An 18,696-nucleotide genomic window follows, 5' to 3' on the forward strand; every position below is an offset into this window, starting at 1 on the left:
CGCATCTCGACACAATCAGTTATAGAGACATCATGGGAATTGTTCGTCAGAAGCGGCCACGGCAGCCGTATAATAAGTTTGAAACCATGTCCAAAATCGCCGAGTTTGACATTATAAAAAAGATTGGTCAGGGTACCTTTGGTGTTGTGCAAAAGGCGAAGAATAAAAGAACAAGAGAGTTGGTTGCATTGAAACAATTAATAAATCACTCGGCCAAAGAAGGCTTCCCCATCACAGCAATGAGAGAGATCACCATTCTCAAGAGTCTAAGTCATAAGAATGTTCTTAAGATCACAGGCATGATCTATGAAGAGGTAAAAGCCAGTACTCCAGAGGATGCTGTGCGTCAGAGAGGGTGTTTCTACACAATATCGCCGTACATGTCTTTGGACTTAGTGGGACTCTTGGAAAACCCACAAATCAAGCTTACAGAGGCCATGGTGAAATGTATCATGCAACAGCTTCTTCGTGGAGTTGACTATATTCACCAACAGCACTACCTTCATCGAGACATCAAGGCCGCCAACATTTTGATAGATCCGCACGGGGTGGTGAAAATAGCAGATTTTGGGCTTGCCAGAATATATCATGGTAAGACCCCTATTAAGGGATTAGGACCAGGCGGAGGCGAGAGAGCATACACAGCATTGGTAGTGACTAGATGGTATAGGTCACCCGAGTTGCTCTTAGGAGAACGCAAATACGGAACCGCCGTGGACATGTGGGGAGTTGGGTGTGTGTTTGGGGAGCTTTTCACCAAGAAACCTATATTGGTTGGGTCTTCTGATTCCAATCAGGCGCAACTTATATTCGACATGGTTGGCCCACCATCTCGCGAGAACTGGGCTTCTGCATCACAACTTCCTAACAAGCAAGACCTTAATATTGGGCTTACGTGCAAGCGGTCTTTGGAGCAGCGTTTCGTGCCATTGATGGGTGAGGTTGGAGTTCTGCTTCTTGACAAATTTCTTACATTGGATCCTGAAAAGCGCTGGAACGCTCAGGACGCCTTGGACCACGAATACTTTGAGGCTGACCCCAAGCCATTAACGCCTGAGAAAATGCCAGCTTTTGAAGAGAGTCATGAGATAGATAGAGAACGGTTCAAGAGACAGCGGACAGAGGGCCCCGAATTGGAGCCACAGGAAAAGAAACCAAAACCAGACACTTACGTGAGCCGGCTGACGAGGCCTGGAATTACTGGCATTCGTACAAAGCCTGTTAAGCCAAGGTATTAAGCTAGCTACCATGGCTGCTAATCTAAAGATACGCTGGTCTGGGCCTTTTGCAGTGATTAATCATTCAACTAAAAGACCCCGAAATAACATTTAAAGTTACGTTTGGAATCACGAATTGACTTGGTAGTCAATGAAAGATAATAAATATACAATGTAAAGGAGGTGTCGATACGGCCCCTCCATTTCACAGTGCCTGGGTGACATCGTGCATACCGCATAGGTCAGTGTAGCATCTGATGACCCGAACTTTCAAGACAAATAGACATTTTACAGAGACACATATAAAGTTGATTTGGATTTTTTATAGACTCTCGGTCCTCCGAAGGTCTAAAACGGGCTAGATCAAGTAGATGGAGTCATGTAATGGTGTCCGAGTTTCTCTATTGTCGTGAACGCTATATAGGCCTACAGACGGACGCGGATGTCCGACGGAATGAAGAGCAAAATTCGTGTTTTTAGGCACACCGAAAACACAAAAGTTAAACATCGCCAAAAGCCATCAAAGTCTTCAAAAATTACCCTCCCAGCGTATTCACAGCCCACTGATAGAATAGATAACTAGGGGATGGGAGCTGCGACCATGACGCGGAACGAGCCAAACGGGTCCTTGCCTGCAGTAGCCCTGACCGATATTCGAGGGTAAATCCTCCCTACAAGCGCGCACAGACACCCTGTGTGCCGTCCTCCGAGCCCCGGTTCTTACGGCCCGCAGATCTGAACGACCGGCTGCGAGACCTATATATTCAGTGCCAGCGCCAAAATTATCCTTCCTCATTATCCAACATGGCGGTCGCTCTAGAAGACTACTTCTCCGTGCAAGTCTTCTTTATCGTGCTTCGTGAGACGATCGAGCTGGCGATCATCATCTCGGTGCTTTTGGCGTTTGTCAATAAGAGTCTCCTGCAAGATTCCAAGGAACTGCAAGACAATCACACCGAAGAGGAAAGTGAAAATTGCTCTTCACTGAACGAAAGGCTTGCGCTCAATGAAAAGCTCGTCCGCAGCCTCAGATGGCAGATCTGGGTCGGAGGTCTTTGTGGCTTTTTGGGATGCTTGGTAGTTGGTGCCGTTATCTTGGTGGCCTTCTACACCATTGGTGCTGACTTATGGTCTGGTACTGAGCACTACTGGGAAGCCACCTTCTCCGTGGTGGCCTCGGTGATCATTTCAGCCATGGGTGTTCAAATCCTTCGTGTCAATAGAATGCAGCAGAAATGGCACCACAAGTTGGGCTCGATCATCAACGGGAACTCTCAGTTGATGGAGGCTGCGAAGAACACGGCTTCTTGGTCAGAGCGTAACGCTATGTTCATCTTGCCTTTTGTCACGACCTTGCGTGAGGGCTTAGAGGCGATTGTGTTCGTTGGCGGTATCGGTATCAACGAGAACACCACTGTTGCATCCATAGTCAACTCGGCTATCTTGGCCATGATTATTGGTACCATCGTCGGTTTCGTGTTGTACAGATCAGGTAACACGCTTTCCCTCCAGTGGTTTTTGATCGTCTCCACATGTTTCCTTTATCTTGTCGCTGCCGGCTTATTCTCCAAGGGTATCTGGCAGTTTGAGCTCCAGCTGTTCATCGATAAGTGCGGCGGTATGGATGTCAGTGAGACAGGCCACGGTCCAGGCTCGTACGACATCAAAAACAGCGTCTGGCATGTCAATTGCTGTAACGGTGAAATGCCCGAGGACGGAGTGCAGTGGATGTTGTTCACGGCGATCTTTGGCTGGACCAACTCCGCAACCTATGGCAGTGTTATTGGCTACAATGTGTACTGGATAGCGGTGGTACTGATGTTCTGGAGCTTGCTTTACGAGGACAAGCACGGCAAGTTGCCCTTGATCCCAGTCAAGTGGCAGCAAAAGCGTATCAGAAAGAGACTCTACTTCACGGTACCCCAGCAGCAGCAAGGCCGCCAGAGCGGAGAGCTGGTCAATTCGCAGACACCCCTACAAGCAGCATAACGTCACTCATGAATTCTAAAAAATAGATATTAATATTAGTCGAACATCTCATCCACGGACCCACCCAAGTAGACCTTGAGCGTTTTCCTGGTAGCAGGTAAGATTCTGGCCTTCACCATGGGCACCTTCTCACCGTCCTTGTTCAACTTATCGTAAGCCTGAAACCTGTGACAGCCTCCAAATGCAAAGTAGTAGTTCTTGCCTTGTTCACGTACTAAAAAAACATCAATTGGGGGCAATTCTCCAGCAGTGATATCTTCAATACCGCAGGTGGCTGAGGCCATTGGATTACCCTGAAGAGTAGACACCATGGCGTCAATTTTCTGGTGATCTAGCACTGGAGGAATGGGTCTTCTGATCTGGTCCAATGGGACGAATTCTTCTTTTAGGTTAGATGATTGAAGCGACATATCTTGCTGATTAGGTGGGTGCGAAAACGGCTTTATATATGCGGCAGCCTTTCGAGAAGCGCTGATCTATAGACTTGACGGCCCTATATGTCTGACTAAGCGCAAGCGAGCCGAATTATTAAGATCCCCGAATCGAGGCCATCACTAAATTGTTATGAGAAGAACTTCTCAAATGTAAGAGAAGGTCGAACGAGAGAAAATCATATTGCAGGTGGAGCTTTTCTAGTCATTGTTGCTGGTGTGAAGATCCTAAAGCAATGCTGCGAATCCGCCTCGGAGTAGGCAATCGACTAAGCGAATGGCCATTCACTTTTAGACTTTGTACCGGCCTCGAAAAAAAACATTTATTTTTCAAAGAGAGCTGAAAACACATTGTAACTCACTGAATATATTTTCACATATTTTTGATGCCAGTGACCGTTAAGCGGAATGGCTGCAAACAGATTGATTGGGGCAATCATTGGTCAACTAAGCTTCTCGTGCTTGTGAATGGAACACTGAGCTGATTACTTATCAGGAGATTAACAAAAAGTTTCTCATGTCATTTTGTGAAGGTTGTGAAAAGTGTTTTTGCAATCAGTCATGTCTTCGAAACCTAGTTTGGGGTATCCAGGAAGAGTGGCCTAGACTTCTCCATACAGAGCAAAAACTGATTCAAGACTATGCCACACTCATGCCTTTATCTATCACCAACTAGGTGACATGATGATTGGTACGAAGCTTCTCACATTGTGTGGTACATCAACTTGCAAGCCATGAGCTCACAGCTATCAACAAATAACGAAACCCAGAGCAATGACGAAACCCAGAGCAATGACGAAACCCAGAGAAATGATTGAACCCAGATCAGATTGAACTCAGATCAGGTCAAGAGGTTCAGAAAGCTTGATTGATCTGCAGTCATTCTGGGAAATCATCCATGTCAGTCGATTTAGTCTCTGCTTGATCAGAATGCACTAGCGTGTATCAGCTCATACAAAGACCCATTCCCCAGAAAGCCACACAAAAGATGCTTCCTACCTCCATACAGTTGCTACAAACGGCCATATATCCTGAGTGTGGATGCGGTCCTAAGCACATGGTGAGGCAATCCACAAGGTTTGCAGCCGTAAATCGAGATCCGTCCCTTTAAAAGATAGTCACCCTCGGATGTCGCCCAGTTTTATGCCTGTTTTCCCAACAGATCGTTCAAAGCCCCTGAAGCCTCACGAACTAGATGGAGTCTTGCGAGCTTCACTCCGTTTTTCTGGCTCTTCCGCCGTTTTTCCGCCTGTCGAGCCTGCATTCCGTTCACGAAATCAGGCTCTAGAGCACATCGAAATGTAGATAACTAACACCCAGAGATATCTAAACGCCAAAAAGAGGTGACTTACTTCCAAAAAATCAACGTTCTTGGGCAAAAACAAATACGAGAAACCCCTCACTCTACCTGCTCCTTCTCATGATTATCTAGATAATCTGACCGAGCTCGGTTAGCCCTCGGTGGGGGGCACTTGGCGCCCTCGGTTTGGTCTCACAACGAGCCCTCGGAACTCATTGATGGAAAAGATAATTTTTTCTCATATAAACCGCTCCATTCCCCCTGCCCATTCCCTAATCCACAACCTCCCATGTTTTGGGTAAACCTCCTGTTGTTCGCCTTGGCGGCCTTCTTTCTATATCCAAGGGGGAAGCTGCCGATCTACACAAGAACCGCCATGGCTCTCCTACTAACATGTCTCACGGCCCTTTTTGTGACCATGACCCCAGAAAAGGCTCTTCAGAGTGCTCCGTTCCACAGATACTCCACAACAGAGATTGCGTACATCAGTTGCAGCACACACGTGCGTTCTATCAACTTTTGTGATCTTGATGAGATCTATACGCCAGAGAACGACCTTTGCATGTGTACCAACATAAACGCTTTGGCAACCATGTCCCACTGTTACTTCACAGCATATCCTGAATTTGCCGACTCATTCGTGGAAAAGTGTAACACGCAAATGAATGTCAATCTCACGCGACAGCAGTTCGACGAGGCTAACTTGCTATACGAGAGGGAGGCACAAGGTGAATCCGTGGGGGACTCCAAGGCTCCTCAGAACATTGATCATCCCGTGAAGCTTGACGATCGAGTGATCTTTAAGTTCAAGGCATCCTACGACCAGTTCTTGGGCAATTACAACCGCTCTATCAGTTTCGGCTTCTACTTGGTGGGGTTCTGGGCAGTCTTCTTCGTCATGATTGGTCTTGCAAATTGGCTGAAGATCTGGTTCCCAAAACTCAGTCAGAAAGCCAACACTCCTGCTGTCAACTGGATTAGAAAGAAGATCACTCTTCCTGCCACGTTCAGTAGGTACAAGACGAATGAGAAGCAATTCCTCAAGTTTCTTGATTTCCTTTCACCAACAAGACTAGAGACCATCACGCTAGTTGCTTTCACGGCCTTGACAACCTACTATTTCTTTGCTGAGATCAGGTATGTTGAAAATGACCCGATCTTCAAGAGAAAGGACCGTGCACTTGGTCGGTACTACGCCGTGAGATCGGGTGTTCTAGCAAGTTATTTATTCCCTTTCTCCATATTGTTCGCCGGTCGTAACAACATTCTCCAGTGGCTCACCCGCTGGGAATACGCCGCTTTCGTTACGTTACACCGGTGGATATCCAGAATCATGATGGTCTTATTGATCATCCACGCCGTTGGCTACGCTTATGTGATCAGGGAGAAGCCAAATTTTAAGATTGAGCCATACTTGATATGGGGAGCCGCAGCATACACATGCGGTATTGGTATTTTGGTTCAAGGCCTCTTGGTGTTGAGGCGTAGGTGGTACGAAACATTCCTCCTTCTTCACATTGTCTTGGCCTTTGTGTTTGCACTTGGTGCTTGGTTCCATGTGGATGATCTTTACTTTCTTTGGTACTACTACTTCTCCGCATGGCTCTGGGCAACAGATCGTCTACTCAGGATCCAAAGACTCGCTTATTTTGGATTCCCCATGGCAGATGTGAAACTTTACGAGGACGAGACGCTCAAGGTGAGTGTCCCGCTTCCAAAGAATTTCAATGCGGAGGGCGGTGGCCATTGCTTTGTTCACTTTCTTCGTCCTTCGTGTTTCTGGCAGTCTCACCCATTCACTTATACCCTTGTGGGTGATAACATCATCTTCTACGTGAAGGTGAAGACTGGCGTTACTCGTGACTTGGCTACCTGGCTTGAGGAACATCCGGACAAGTCAGCCAAGATTAGGGTTGCTGTCGAGGGCTCTTACGGAGAGGCCACCCCAGCTTATAAGCATGATACGAGCGTGTTCTTGGCTGGAGGCAACGGTATACCAGGAATTTTAGCTGAGGCTGTTGAGGTGATTGAGAAACATCCACAGTTTAGCAAGAGAAGAGTGAAGCTTATTTGGGTAGTGAGAGAGTATCAGTCGATTTTGTGGTTTTTCGAGGAACTTGCTTCTTTGAAGCAGTTCCCGATCGAGACGGAAATCTATGTCACGAGGCCACTGGCCACGTTAACAAATCCTGATGATAAGCTGCCACTACTTGAAAATACATATGCTCACTACAGCATGACACATCATATCAAGGATCCAATTGGCAAGCTAAAGGAAGATTTGGGGCATATACAATTTCACGAAGGAAGACCTGACGTGGAAAAGATAGTACTGGAGAATGTGGATTCTAGTCAGGGTAGCTGCTGCTTTGTGACCTGTGGACACCCAATAATGGTTGATGACCTTAGACATGAGGTGGTTCAGGCTATCGATAGCAGCAAAGTACGGGTGGATTATTACGAGCAGCTTCAGGTATGGGCATAATTTATGGGCTTATTTATTACGAATGCATGATATAGAGAAACCTTCTATACTGTAGATCTGTAGCAGATTTGGGAAGCAGATTCCATGAAAACGTCATGTACGTGTGGGTGGGATTTATGTTGATTTCAATGAATTGATGGTACCACGAAGTACAATTTTGCATTGCCCATAAAATCCTGAGTTCACGTTTTTAGGCCTCAGAATAGTCATAAAACGTTTATTTAAAGTGAAAAGTAAAAACTGGGCGAAATTAAAAATTTCAGCGATCGTTTTGAGCCCGCACGTCCACTTGATTTATTGGACCTGTACACCAAATTCTCAATTGTAAGCCTTTATGGCCAAGTTGGTAAGGCACCTCACTAGTAATGAGGAGATCGTCAGTTCGAATCTGGCTGAAGGCACTATACAGTCCATATTTTTTGCACTCCATCTAAATTCATCATCTCATCACATTACATTCATTTTATCACAGATATTCCATGGAGCTCCAACTACCGCCCAATCTAGCTACTGATGCAACACAACAGCCGACCGGAAAGGCCGCCGAAGTTCAAGTTTCTTCTGCTGACATTCTTCTGGAGGCTCATCAGCTAAAACTGACCCCATTCAAAGCGTCCAAGCAGACCATACAAGATCTTGAGGAGCTACATCTGTTTCAACAAGCGAAACGCAGGGAGTATGAACAGCATTTGAACAAAAATCGTCTAAATTATGGCCAATGGATAAGGTATGCCAAATGGGAGATAGATCACAATCATGACTTTAAGAGATTCAGGTCTATTATGGAGAGGGCTCTTCAAGTCAATGTCCAACACATTCCATTCTGGGTCCGTTACGTGGAAATGGAACTCCTTCATCGAAATGTCAATCATGCCAGAAATCTTCTAGATCGTGCTGTGACTACCCTTCCTTACACCGATAAGCTTTGGTACATGTACGTTCAAACTGAGGAAGCTCTCAGCAATTACAACTCAGTTCGATCTCTTTTTGAAAGATGGGTCTCCTGGAAGCCTGCCAAACCTGTATGGCAATCCTATATAGGATTCGAGAGGAGATACGACGAGTACGACAATGCCAGAGCATTATTCCCGAGATATTTGGCCGAATACCGCGAGGGAGAAACTTGGTTAGAGTGGGCCGAATTTGAGCGTCTCCAGGTTCCATTGAACGAGCATCTGGCGGCACGCATACGTGGAGTTTTTGAGTCCGCTCTAGATAGCATGGCTGAAGATGGATCAATTTACACCGACGAAAGCGTTGATCAGCTTATTCTGCGCTGGGCAGCCTGGGAGGCCTCTCAGGGTGAGGTTGATAGAGGTAAGCAGATAATCTCGATGATTTCCGAGTTTCTTCCTCTGACGGAAGGTGAACAAAGAATGTCGAAGCTACTCTTCGAGTTTCAATCCAGGTATAGTGATAGGTCACTGGCTGACAGATCGGCGACCATGAAGCGAAAAGCCCAACGTGAGCTGGAGCTTTTTAAAAACCCCAAAGACTACTCTGCGTGGTGGGATTACATCAAACTAGAGGGAGATCTGTCTGTGGAGACATTGAGAAGTCTATTCGAGAGAAGTGTATCCACCCACCCCGAAGAACAATATAAGCTGCTTCAATGGAGGCGCTATGTTTTTCTTTGGATAAAGTTTGCATTGTGGGAAGAATTCAGCAATAAAGACAACGAGAGGGCCCGTAAATGCTGGGATAATGTGATTGCAATCATACCGCACAAATCATTCACATTTTCCAAGATATGGATTATGGCTGCGCAATTCGAAATCCGAAACAATGAGGAGAGTGGTTTGGCAGTTGCTAGGAAGCTTTTAGGTAAGGCAATTGGCTTGACTAGCAACACGACCTTGAAGAACAAGATCTTCAAATTCTACATTGAATTAGAGACTAAGCTTAACGAATGGCAAAGGGTTCGCTCACTTTACTCAAAGTGGATAGAGGTGGCTCTTATGATTGATTCTGAGAACCCTGAGAGTCACAGTGCCCTAAAAGTGTTGAAGGACTTTGTTCAAAAGGAACTCGAATTTGCAGAACTAGACAGATGCATTGCTTTATATGAGATGGCCTTGAATACTCATACGCAAAGTACCGAAAAACTTGCACAGTTCAACCCTTACAATGAGCTTTTTACGTCTTACATTGATCTTCTCAAAGATGAGTTTCTATATGACCGTGCGAGAGATGTGTTCAGGCGACAGATTAGTGAAAAATCCTCACCACTGCTTTGGATCGAGTTCGCTAATTTTGAGCTGAGTATCCTTTCACCTGAGCAGCTCGAAAGTCTCGAGAATTCAGACAGAGTCGAGTTCGGGCTCGAGGATCACCAAAAGAACCAGACACGCGCAATCTTTACCGAAGCAGCTAACCACTTCAAGGACCTTAACGAAGGCGCAAACTGCAGCACGGTTCTTGAGGCTTGGAAACGCTACGAGGAGGCGCATGGCGATCCAGAATCCGTCGAAAAAGTCCAGAAGCGATTCCCCACTGCGGTCACCAAACGGAGACCCACCGAACACGGCGAAGAAGCTTATGTGGAGTGGGTCTTTCCTCAAGAGGCTCCAAACATCAATAAGTTCCTCGCCAACGCTAAGAAATGGGCATCGAAAGCAGACTCTGACGGATCCTAGACGTTTTGTGTGTCAGATGATTCATTTCCATTAAACTATGTCAGACGCACGGATCGGGTCGATATTCAAACCCAACGTCCCTAGTGGCCGCCTCTAAGGGTCAAGACCAAATGCAATGAGGCACCAGCCTGGATGCCAGATTCTTCGATGGTGATCTCGTCGTTCAACTGAGAACCATTGAAAATCAATCGTTGCTGTGCTGGAGGGATGCCTTCTTTCTCCTCCATCATCTCCTTGATACGGATGACCTTGTCGCTGGCCTCAACATCCACTGGGATGTCTCTGCCTGTCAATGTTTTCACCTTAACTTGCATTGCGATATGGCTTTGTGGTGAACACTAGATTTGGTAGTGAGAGTCTTAGAGAAAGGTGCAGTACACGCAAAACATTTGCAACCACCAGCCGGTTGAAAAATCAGGAGTGACGTAGTGGTCTTTGAAGTGATAAATGGTTATATTTGCAACTGCATTTCAGTAAACTCACTGGTCGTTTCAGATTATAAAGGAAATGATAACACGTCCACTTGCACAGAGGTGTCATTGAGCTATCATCCACCTTTGGGAAGTACCACAAAGCCTTCATCAATGTAGACAACGAACTTATCATAATTCATAAATTGAATTATTCGAGTAACATTTCGAACTCTGTCAAGTAGCTGTGCTATGTGGACATCTTATCGTTGGTATACGCCGTCAGCTTTTACAATTGATACAAGAAAAGAAATGAAATGAACACTATTTCGCCAGTGGGTCTTGTCAAACCGTCTTGTGCAATTGCAATGTTCGGCAAAACATGATTCCAAGTCTATAGTGCTCGTGTGCTACATTGAGGATTGCACCCTATGCTCACATCCACAGGATGCTGTCAACAGAAGCAATCCGGCTAAATACTCAGGAAATGTAAATCCCTTGGTTGAATCCTCTAGTGATCGATCTGACTCAAGAAACTCCAATCCAGTCAATGCGGCCCTCATCCATGCCTAATCATTCAAGGCCATTCACTGCCACTCACGGCTTCCCTTATCACGAAAGATCGGCAGTGTTAATCACCACATCTAGTCTCACCGTTTTCCCCAGGCTAGAGCCTCTCTGAAAGCGCCCCACCCGAAGACCCCTGAGACCTCATTCATGGATCTCACCATCCACGCAGACAACATAAGCTTTACGGTACGATCTCGTAACACCAAACCTTAATTTTCATCAAGCCACTGCAGCACAAGGTGTAGCACATAATTTGTAGAAGCTACACCCGAAAAGCTACGCCTTCTTTAGAGGCCATTGAAAAAAAAAGGAAAGGTTGTATTGGACCTGCAAGTGGTACCAGCCACAACCCGGGAGGTCGGATAATTTCGCAGCCATGGACCATCCGGGCCAGCGGCGCTCAAGCAGTGACCAGCATCCAAAAGTTCCGGATGTTTTTTAGCCCCGAAAAACATAAACAATATGTCATTTTCCGGAACATTTCGGCCCCCGCAAAGCCTCAACGTTGCCTGTTTGGGTCAATGGGAGCCGGCCGCAGTAGTTACGGAATGATTGCTTTCAGCCGTGCCCCCAATGGGGCCATTTTCCGAGCACAATACTCGTCTACAAAAAAGAAGGACAGAAATTGAAAAGAACTGACACTCTCAAAAAGAAACAACCACGCTTGCTTCGCTAACCCCCTGGCACCAAACGTTATCACACCGCCTCATTGCAAGCCGTCTGTCTCTAAACGAGCGTTTGCCGCTGGCTGCGAAACCCATGCGTGAACGGAATGGCGCTGTTTGGGCTGGGGTAAATTTTGGGGGTAGCACCGAACGGGAGAACCGGAACCGTTTTTTACGAATTTCGCTATTTGAACAATAGGTGGCGGCCGGCAAGCACGGGTGCCCTGGGTCCAAATGTGTTGGCGAGCCCGGACAATCTAGACGGCTGAGCCTGCTGTAGGGAGGGCTATTACGGGTTCTCGGAGACGCTCCACTTCCGGGTCCGCCAAATGGCCGAAGCCGAAGACCAGTTTTGAAGAAAAAAAGGTAGAAATTATATAGACTTCAAAAGGCAATAAAAAATATCGTTTTGACAGCAACGGATAATTTGTTGGCGGCGGGGCCAGCGGGGTTGTGGGATTGAGGAGGGTTGGTGGAGAGATTGGGTGCAAAACGGGCTAAAAAAGCACACGCAAACGCCACCATGCCAGCAAGTGGAAACCAGAATTCTTGCGAATCCTGAATGCACCGATGCTTGCAAGAGCGCATCAAGAAAAAAAAACAACCTCCCACTATTAATAAGCGGGGCCCGGGTGCCACGAACATTGGCATCCCGGAACCGTTTTTTGCGCGATGAGTAATTCTGAGCCATAGGGTAGTGCAAGTGTGCGCTTGGAATTTGTGCGAATTTGACTTTGACCGCAACAGCCTCGCTCAAGCCATAACACTAGCGCCGTGAAGAAACGGTAAGGTGAAATTACGCAACTGAAGAAACAAGATCCCACCCCAAAAAGGCTCCACCACAAAGCGGAACGGCCCCTTAATCAATTGAGAATTCTGATTTCTCTAGATATTGTCTCCCCTATGCCGCCCTTCTTCTTCGTATAACTCGCGGCGGCTTTTGTTATTGTTCGGAACATCCAGGTTCCGCCACCCGTCCCATGCCCGTGCTTCCTATCTCATGCGCTGCGCCTGCACCCATTTCTCTGCTTTGGCTGCGGCATTTGCTCTATTTTCTTTTCAGTATTTAACGCCCAGAGTTCCCTGTTTTTTCGTCATCGTCATGTCTGCTCCCGACGAAAAACAGCAATTCCATGACGCTCCGCCAGCGGACCCATCGGTGGCGCCTCCTCCCGTCAGGACTACCCTCGACGATGAGGTGGACTCCGTCAATGAGTACACTGGCTTTGGCGAAAACCAAGAGGGCCAGATTAGAGAGTTGGCCAGAACCCTTACAAACATTTCCCAGGGCAGCGGTGAGCTTGCCAGAAGAGGCTCTTCTGCCGATTTGTTGAAATATCTTTCCCACATGTCTGAGGTGCCCGGTGTGGAGCCTTTCAACCCCGAACAGATCAACGAGCTGTTGAACCCAGACAGCGAGAACTTTAACGCCAAGTTCTGGGTCAAGAACATGCGTAAATTGTTCGACAGCGACCCTGAATACTACAAGCCGCTGAAGTTGGGTGTGGCCTACCGTAACTTGCGTGCATACGGTGTGGCAGCAGACTCTGACTACCAGCCCACAGTGACCAATGGTTTGTGGAAGATGGCCACCGACTTCTGGCACAACTCGCGTAAAATGGACGAGAGCCGTTGTTTCGATATCTTGAAGTCCATGGACGGTTACTACCGCCCCGGTGAAGTCACGGTCGTTTTGGGCCGTCCCGGTTCCGGTTGTTCGACTTTGCTAAAAACCATCGCCGCCAACACTTACGGTTTTGAAATCGGCCAGGAGCTGCAAATCTCTTACGACGGTATGTCCCCAGCCGAAATTGAAAAACACCACCGTGGTGACGTGATCTACTCGGCTGAGACCGATGTGCATTTCCCTCACTTGAGTGTGGGCCACACTTTAGAGTTTGCTGCAAGATTGAGAACCCCACAAAACAGAGGTGAGGTTTCCAGAGAGGACCACGCCAGACACATGGCCTCCGTCATGATGGCCACCTACGGTTTGTCCCATACCAGAAACACCGCTGTCGGTAACGATTTCGTCCGTGGTGTCTCGGGTGGTGAGCGTAAGCGTGTTTCCATTGCTGAGGTTTCCTTGTCTGGTGCCAACATCCAGTGTTGGGATAACGCCACCAGAGGTTTGGATGCTGCCACCGCTTTGGAGTTTATCCGTGCCTTGAAGACCTCTGCTGCCATCTTGGACGCTACTCCATTGATTGCTATTTACCAGTGTTCTCAGGACGCTTACGACTTGTTCGACAACGTCGTTGTCTTGTACGAGGGTTACCAGATCTTCTTCGGTAAGGCCAGCGAGGCTAAGCAGTTCTTCTTGGACATGGGTTACGACTGTCCTCAGCGTCAAACCACTGCTGACTACTTGACCTCTTTGACCAACCCAGAAGAGCGTATCGTCAGACCAGGTTTTGAAAACAAGGTTCCTCGTACCGCCAAGGAGTTTTCCGACTACTGGCGCAGCTCCCCACAATACACTGCTCTCGTGGGCAAGATCGACCAGTATCTCGCTGACACTGCTGATGGCTCCCAGAGGGAGACCTACCGCGAGGCACACGTTGCCAAACAATCCAAGCACATTTCCCCAAGCTCTCCATACACTGTTTCCTTCTTTATGCAAACGAGGTACATTGTGGGCCGAAATTTCCTTCGTATGAAGGGAGATCCGTCGATTGTCATATTTTCGGTCTTCGGTCAGGGTGTGATGGGTTTGATTCTATCGTCCGTCTTTTACAATTTACAGCCGACGACCGGCTCTTTCTACTACCGTGGAGCTGCTATGTTCTTCGCTGTCTTGTTTAATGCCTTTGCCTCCTTGTTGGAGATCATGTCCTTGTTCGAAGCCCGTCCTATTGTCGAGAAGCACAAGAAGTACGCCATGTACAGACCTTCTGCCGACGCCCTTGCATCCATCATTTCAGAACTCCCAGTCAAAGCTTGTATGTCCGTCTGTTTCAACTTTTCCTTCTACTTTATGGTTCACTTCAGACGTGACCCCGGAAGATTCTTCTTCTACTGGTTGTTCTGTAGTCTCTGTACCTTGTGTATGTCGCACATGTTCAGATCCTTGGGTGCTGTTTCGACTTCCCTTGCTGGTGCCATGACTCCTGCTACCTCCATTTTGTTGGCCATGATTATTTTCACTGGTTTCGTTATCCCAATTCCATCGATGTTGGGCTGGTGCAGATGGATTCAGTACATCAACCCTGTGTCCTACGTCTTCGAGTCTTTGATGGTTAACGAATTCTACGACCGTGAATTTGAGTGCTCTCAGTTCGTTCCAACCGGTGGTGATTATGACAGTCTTCCATTTGTCAACCGTGTCTGCACTACTCAAGGTGCTGAAGCTGGTAGAGCCACTGTAAGTGGTACTGAATACTTGGCTGTTTCTTTCGAGTACTTCAACAGCCACAAGTGGAGAAACATGGGTATTGTTATTGCTTACATTGTCGTTTTCTTGTTTGTTTACATTGCCTTGACTGAATTCAACAAGGGTGCTATGCAGAAGGGTGAGATTATTCTTTTCTTGAAGGGCTCCTTGAAGAAGGTCAGAAAGCAAAAGGAGCAGCTGAAGGCTGTTTCGAACGATATTGAGAACAACTTGCCAAATGAGAAGATTTCCTACTCTGATGCTATGGAGAAGGATGGTTCTGGTAACTCTTCTGCTTACGACGATAAGGTCCCAAGCCAGAAACAAATCTTCCACTGGAAGGATTTGACTTACCAGGTCAAGATCAAGTCTGAACAACGTGTTATTTTGAACCATGTCGACGGATGGGTCAAGCCTGGCCAGATTACCGCCTTGATGGGTGCATCTGGTGCTGGTAAGACTACTTTGTTGAACTGTTTGTCCGAGCGTGTTACCACCGGTACAGTCACTGATGGTACCAGAATGGTGAATGGTCACGGTTTGGACTCTTCTTTCCAAAGATCCATTGGTTACGTGCAACAGCAAGATATTCACTTGGCTACTTCTACTGTGCGTGAGGCTTTGACATTCTCTGCCTACTTGAGACAACCATCGCACGTCTCAAAGAAGGACAAGGATGCTTATGTTGACTACGTCATTGACTTGTTGGAAATGACCAACTATTCTGATGCTTTGGTCGGTGTTGCCGGTGAAGGTTTGAACGTCGAGCAGCGTAAGAGATTGACTATTGGTGTCGAGTTGGTTGCTAAGCCTAAGTTGTTGCTTTTCTTGGATGAGCCCACTTCCGGTTTGGACTCCCAAACTGCTTGGTCTATCTGTAAGTTGATGAGAAAGTTGGCTGATCACGGCCAGGCTATTTTGTGTACTATTCACCAGCCTTCGGCCATTTTGCTTCAGGAGTTTGACCGTTTGTTGTTTTTGCAAAAGGGTGGTAAGACCGTTTACTTCGGTGATTTGGGCGAGAACTGTCAGGGCTTGATTGACTACTTTGAAAGCCACGGAGCTCACCCTTGTCCTAAGGATGCAAACCCTGCTGAATGGATGTTGGAGGTTGTCGGTGCTGCTCCCGGTTCCAAGGCAGCTCAGGACTACTTCGAAGTCTGGAGAAACTCGCAACACTACCAGGAGGTCCAGAAGGAATTGGCCCACATGGAGACTGAATTGAGCAAGTTGCCTCAAGATGAAGATCCTGAATCTAAGAAGAAGTATGCTGCTCCAGTTGTTTACCAGTACTTCATTGTCACTTGGAGAACCTTCCAGCAATACTGGAGAACCCCTGGCTACATCTACTCCAAGTTCTTTTTGGTTATCACCTCGTCTTTGTTCAACGGTTTTGCTTTCTTCAAAAACAGCAACTCTCAACAGGGCTTGCAGAACCAGATGTTCTCGATTTTCATGTCCTTCATTCCATTGCAGACCTTGATTCAACAGATGATGCCATACTATGTTATGCAGAGAGAAATTTACGAGGTGAGAGAGCAGCCATCAAGAACTTTCAGTTGGTTTGCTTTCATTGCCTCTCAGATCACTGCAGAGGTTCCTTTCCAGGCTATTCTTGGTACTGTCGCTTTCTTCTGTTGGTACTACCCAACTGGTATGTACACCAACGCTGAGCCAACTGACACCGTGAATGAGCGTGGTGCTCTTATGTGGTTGTTGATGTCTGCCTTCTATGTTTATGCTATCACTTTGGGTCAATTTGTGATTTCCTTCCAGGAGATCGCTGACAATGCTGCTAACTTGGCTAACTTGATGTTCATTATGTGTTTGAACTTCTGTGGTGTTCTTGCCGGCCCAGACGCTTTGCCTGGTTTCTGGATTTTCATGTACAGATGTAACCCATTCACATACTTGGTTCAGGGTATGTTGACTAGTGGTCTTGCCAACAACAAAATCACTTGTGCCGAGAGAGAATACAGTGTGTTTGAGCCTCCACTGGGACAAACCTGTGGTGAGTACATGCAGCCATACATTCAAGCCGCCGGTGGCTATTTGGTTGACGAGAGTGCTACTGAACAGTGCCGCTTCTGCCTCATGTCCTCGACTAACACCTTCTTGGAGTCCGTTGAGGCGCGTTACTCTGAGAGATGGAGAAACTTTGGTATTTTCATTTCTTTCATTGCCATCAACATGCTTGCTACCATTTTCTTCTACTGGCTTGCGAGAGTTCCAAAGTCTTCCAAGTCCAAGAAGCACTGATGCGCTAACCTTAATTATACACTAGATTTTATACCATACATAATGCATACGTGAGCGAAATAATGTAGAGACCATACAGTTCTTTAGGGTGGTAGGAGTCAATTACTCGGTTTAAAAGGAGAATGTGGCTAAAATACATCATATACATCTACCCTGGAAGTTTACCTCCCTGCTAGACCATCTATACTATGGGGACTTCTGCACGTGACCTCCATCGCTGTTAACCGCTTATTATTCCTTACATAACTCTAACTATGGCTAACTCCAGATTCGAATATGTTAAGCAATTCGAAAGGGAAAACTTTCTCCTACCGCAGACACACATTGTGATTCGTGTCGATGGAAAAGGTTTTCACAAATTCAGCTCCCACTATGAATTTGAGAAGCCTAATGATATTAGGGCACTCAATGTGATGAACCGTGCAGCTTTGGCCATTGTGAAGCAATTTCCCGATATCCAAATGGCCTATGGTGATTCAGACGAGTATCTGTTCCTTCTAAGGCGAACTTGTGACTTGTTTGAGCGGAGAGAGATGAAGTTGGTCTCCACATTTGCTCTGTTTATGCTGGTTTACTATGTGATGGAATGGAATTTAGAGTTTGCTGACAAGCCGATTGTGATGGAGAGACTCCCTACTTTCGATGCTCGGGCTGTTGTTTATCCCAATGCACAAACAGTACGAGATTACTTCTCCTGGCGTCAGGTTGACTGCCATATCAACAACCTATATAACACCTCATTTTGGAGCTTGATCGAGAAATGTGGCATGACGGGACAAGAGGCCGAGAACTTCCTCCTGGGCACTGTTTCCAGCGATAAGAATGAGATACTTTTCTCGAAGTGTGGGATCAACTACAACAATGAGCCTGAAATCTTCAAGAAGGGTACAGTGATTGTGAGAGAATACCAAGAGCTGCAACCAACGACTGATCTTTCAGAGAGACAGAAACAGAGGGTATCCAAAGCTCGCAAGAAGGCCCAAGTCAAGACACTTCATGTCGACATTATCAAGGACACATTTTGGGAGGAAAGGCCGTGGCTTTTGGAATGATCTCTATTGCTCGCCAGTTTCATTCTCGAATGATTGAAACTCTACACTCCCTAACATGAAGCTTGATGAGTCAGATATGCTCCACTTTGTGCGTGTCATGGTGGCTGCACCAAAGCTCGGTATTCCGACTCATGATATGAACAAAACCTACTTTGTGGTACACAAATTTTAGATGGTTTTCATTAGATGGATAAGTCTGAACCTAATTCCATCCTACGACGTCAAATTGATTTTTGCTAATTTGCTGAAATTCGGGTCTTTATGTCACATCCGTGCACCATATGCACGTACTTTATCAGTGCAGCAGGA

The 18,696-nt window shown here is 46.7% G+C and overlaps 8 protein-coding genes and 1 non-coding gene across 9 annotated transcripts; 7 read left to right on the forward strand and 2 right to left on the reverse strand.

Moving 5' to 3' along the window:
* Positions 1-86: 86 nt before the first annotated feature.
* On the forward strand, positions 87-1,238 carry CRK1 (cyclin-dependent serine/threonine protein kinase; the record flags this gene model as incomplete). The annotated part of the gene is made up of 1 exon (XM_024857027.1): positions 87-1,238. The coding sequence occupies one exon, from the start codon at positions 87-89 to the stop codon at positions 1,236-1,238; it is 1,152 nt and encodes a 383-aa protein (XP_024714907.1).
* A 783-nt stretch (positions 1,239-2,021) lies between these two features.
* FTH1 (Fth1p) lies at positions 2,022-3,206 on the forward strand (the record flags this gene model as incomplete). The annotated part of the gene is made up of 1 exon (XM_024857028.1): positions 2,022-3,206. The coding sequence occupies one exon, from the start codon at positions 2,022-2,024 to the stop codon at positions 3,204-3,206; it is 1,185 nt and encodes a 394-aa protein (XP_024714908.1).
* Positions 3,207-3,241: 35 nt separating this feature from the next.
* Positions 3,242-3,616, reverse strand: C7M61_001627 (sulfiredoxin; the record flags this gene model as incomplete). The annotated part of the gene is made up of 1 exon (XM_024857029.1): positions 3,242-3,616. One exon carries the CDS (start codon positions 3,614-3,616, stop codon positions 3,242-3,244), a length of 375 nt encoding a protein of 124 aa, XP_024714909.1.
* Positions 3,617-5,313: 1,697 nt separating this feature from the next.
* Positions 5,314-7,422, forward strand: FRE9 (Fre9p; the record flags this gene model as incomplete). Its single annotated transcript, XM_024857030.1, has 1 exon — positions 5,314-7,422. One exon carries the CDS (start codon positions 5,314-5,316, stop codon positions 7,420-7,422), a length of 2,109 nt encoding a protein of 702 aa, XP_024714910.1.
* A 328-nt stretch (positions 7,423-7,750) lies between these two features.
* Positions 7,751-7,826, forward strand: C7M61_001629. The gene has a single exon. It is a non-coding gene; the product is annotated as a tRNA-Thr (tRNA).
* Positions 7,827-7,901: 75 nt separating this feature from the next.
* Positions 7,902-10,058, forward strand: C7M61_001630 (uncharacterized protein; the record flags this gene model as incomplete). Its single annotated transcript, XM_024857031.1, has 1 exon — positions 7,902-10,058. The coding sequence occupies one exon, from the start codon at positions 7,902-7,904 to the stop codon at positions 10,056-10,058; it is 2,157 nt and encodes a 718-aa protein (XP_024714911.1).
* An 80-nt stretch (positions 10,059-10,138) lies between these two features.
* RUB1 (NEDD8 family protein) lies at positions 10,139-10,671 on the reverse strand (the record flags this gene model as incomplete). The annotated part of the gene is made up of 2 exons (XM_024857032.1): positions 10,139-10,396; positions 10,627-10,671. The coding sequence occupies 2 exons, from the start codon at positions 10,669-10,671 to the stop codon at positions 10,139-10,141; spliced, it is 303 nt and encodes a 100-aa protein (XP_024714912.1).
* A 2,134-nt stretch (positions 10,672-12,805) lies between these two features.
* On the forward strand, positions 12,806-17,335 carry C7M61_001632 (multidrug resistance protein CDR1; the record flags this gene model as incomplete). The annotated part of the gene is made up of 1 exon (XM_024857033.1): positions 12,806-17,335. One exon carries the CDS (start codon positions 12,806-12,808, stop codon positions 17,333-17,335), a length of 4,530 nt encoding a protein of 1,509 aa, XP_024714913.1.
* Positions 17,336-17,589: 254 nt separating this feature from the next.
* Positions 17,590-18,387, forward strand: THG1 (tRNA guanylyltransferase; the record flags this gene model as incomplete). Its single annotated transcript, XM_024857034.1, has 1 exon — positions 17,590-18,387. One exon carries the CDS (start codon positions 17,590-17,592, stop codon positions 18,385-18,387), a length of 798 nt encoding a protein of 265 aa, XP_024714914.1.
* Between the last annotated feature and the right edge of the window lie 309 nt (positions 18,388-18,696).

This window comes from Candidozyma pseudohaemuli, assembly GCF_003013735.1.
Source record: "Candidozyma pseudohaemuli strain B12108 chromosome Unknown scaffold00002, whole genome shotgun sequence".
In the NCBI taxonomy this organism is placed as follows: Eukaryota; Fungi; Ascomycota; class Pichiomycetes; order Serinales; family Metschnikowiaceae; genus Candidozyma; species Candidozyma pseudohaemuli.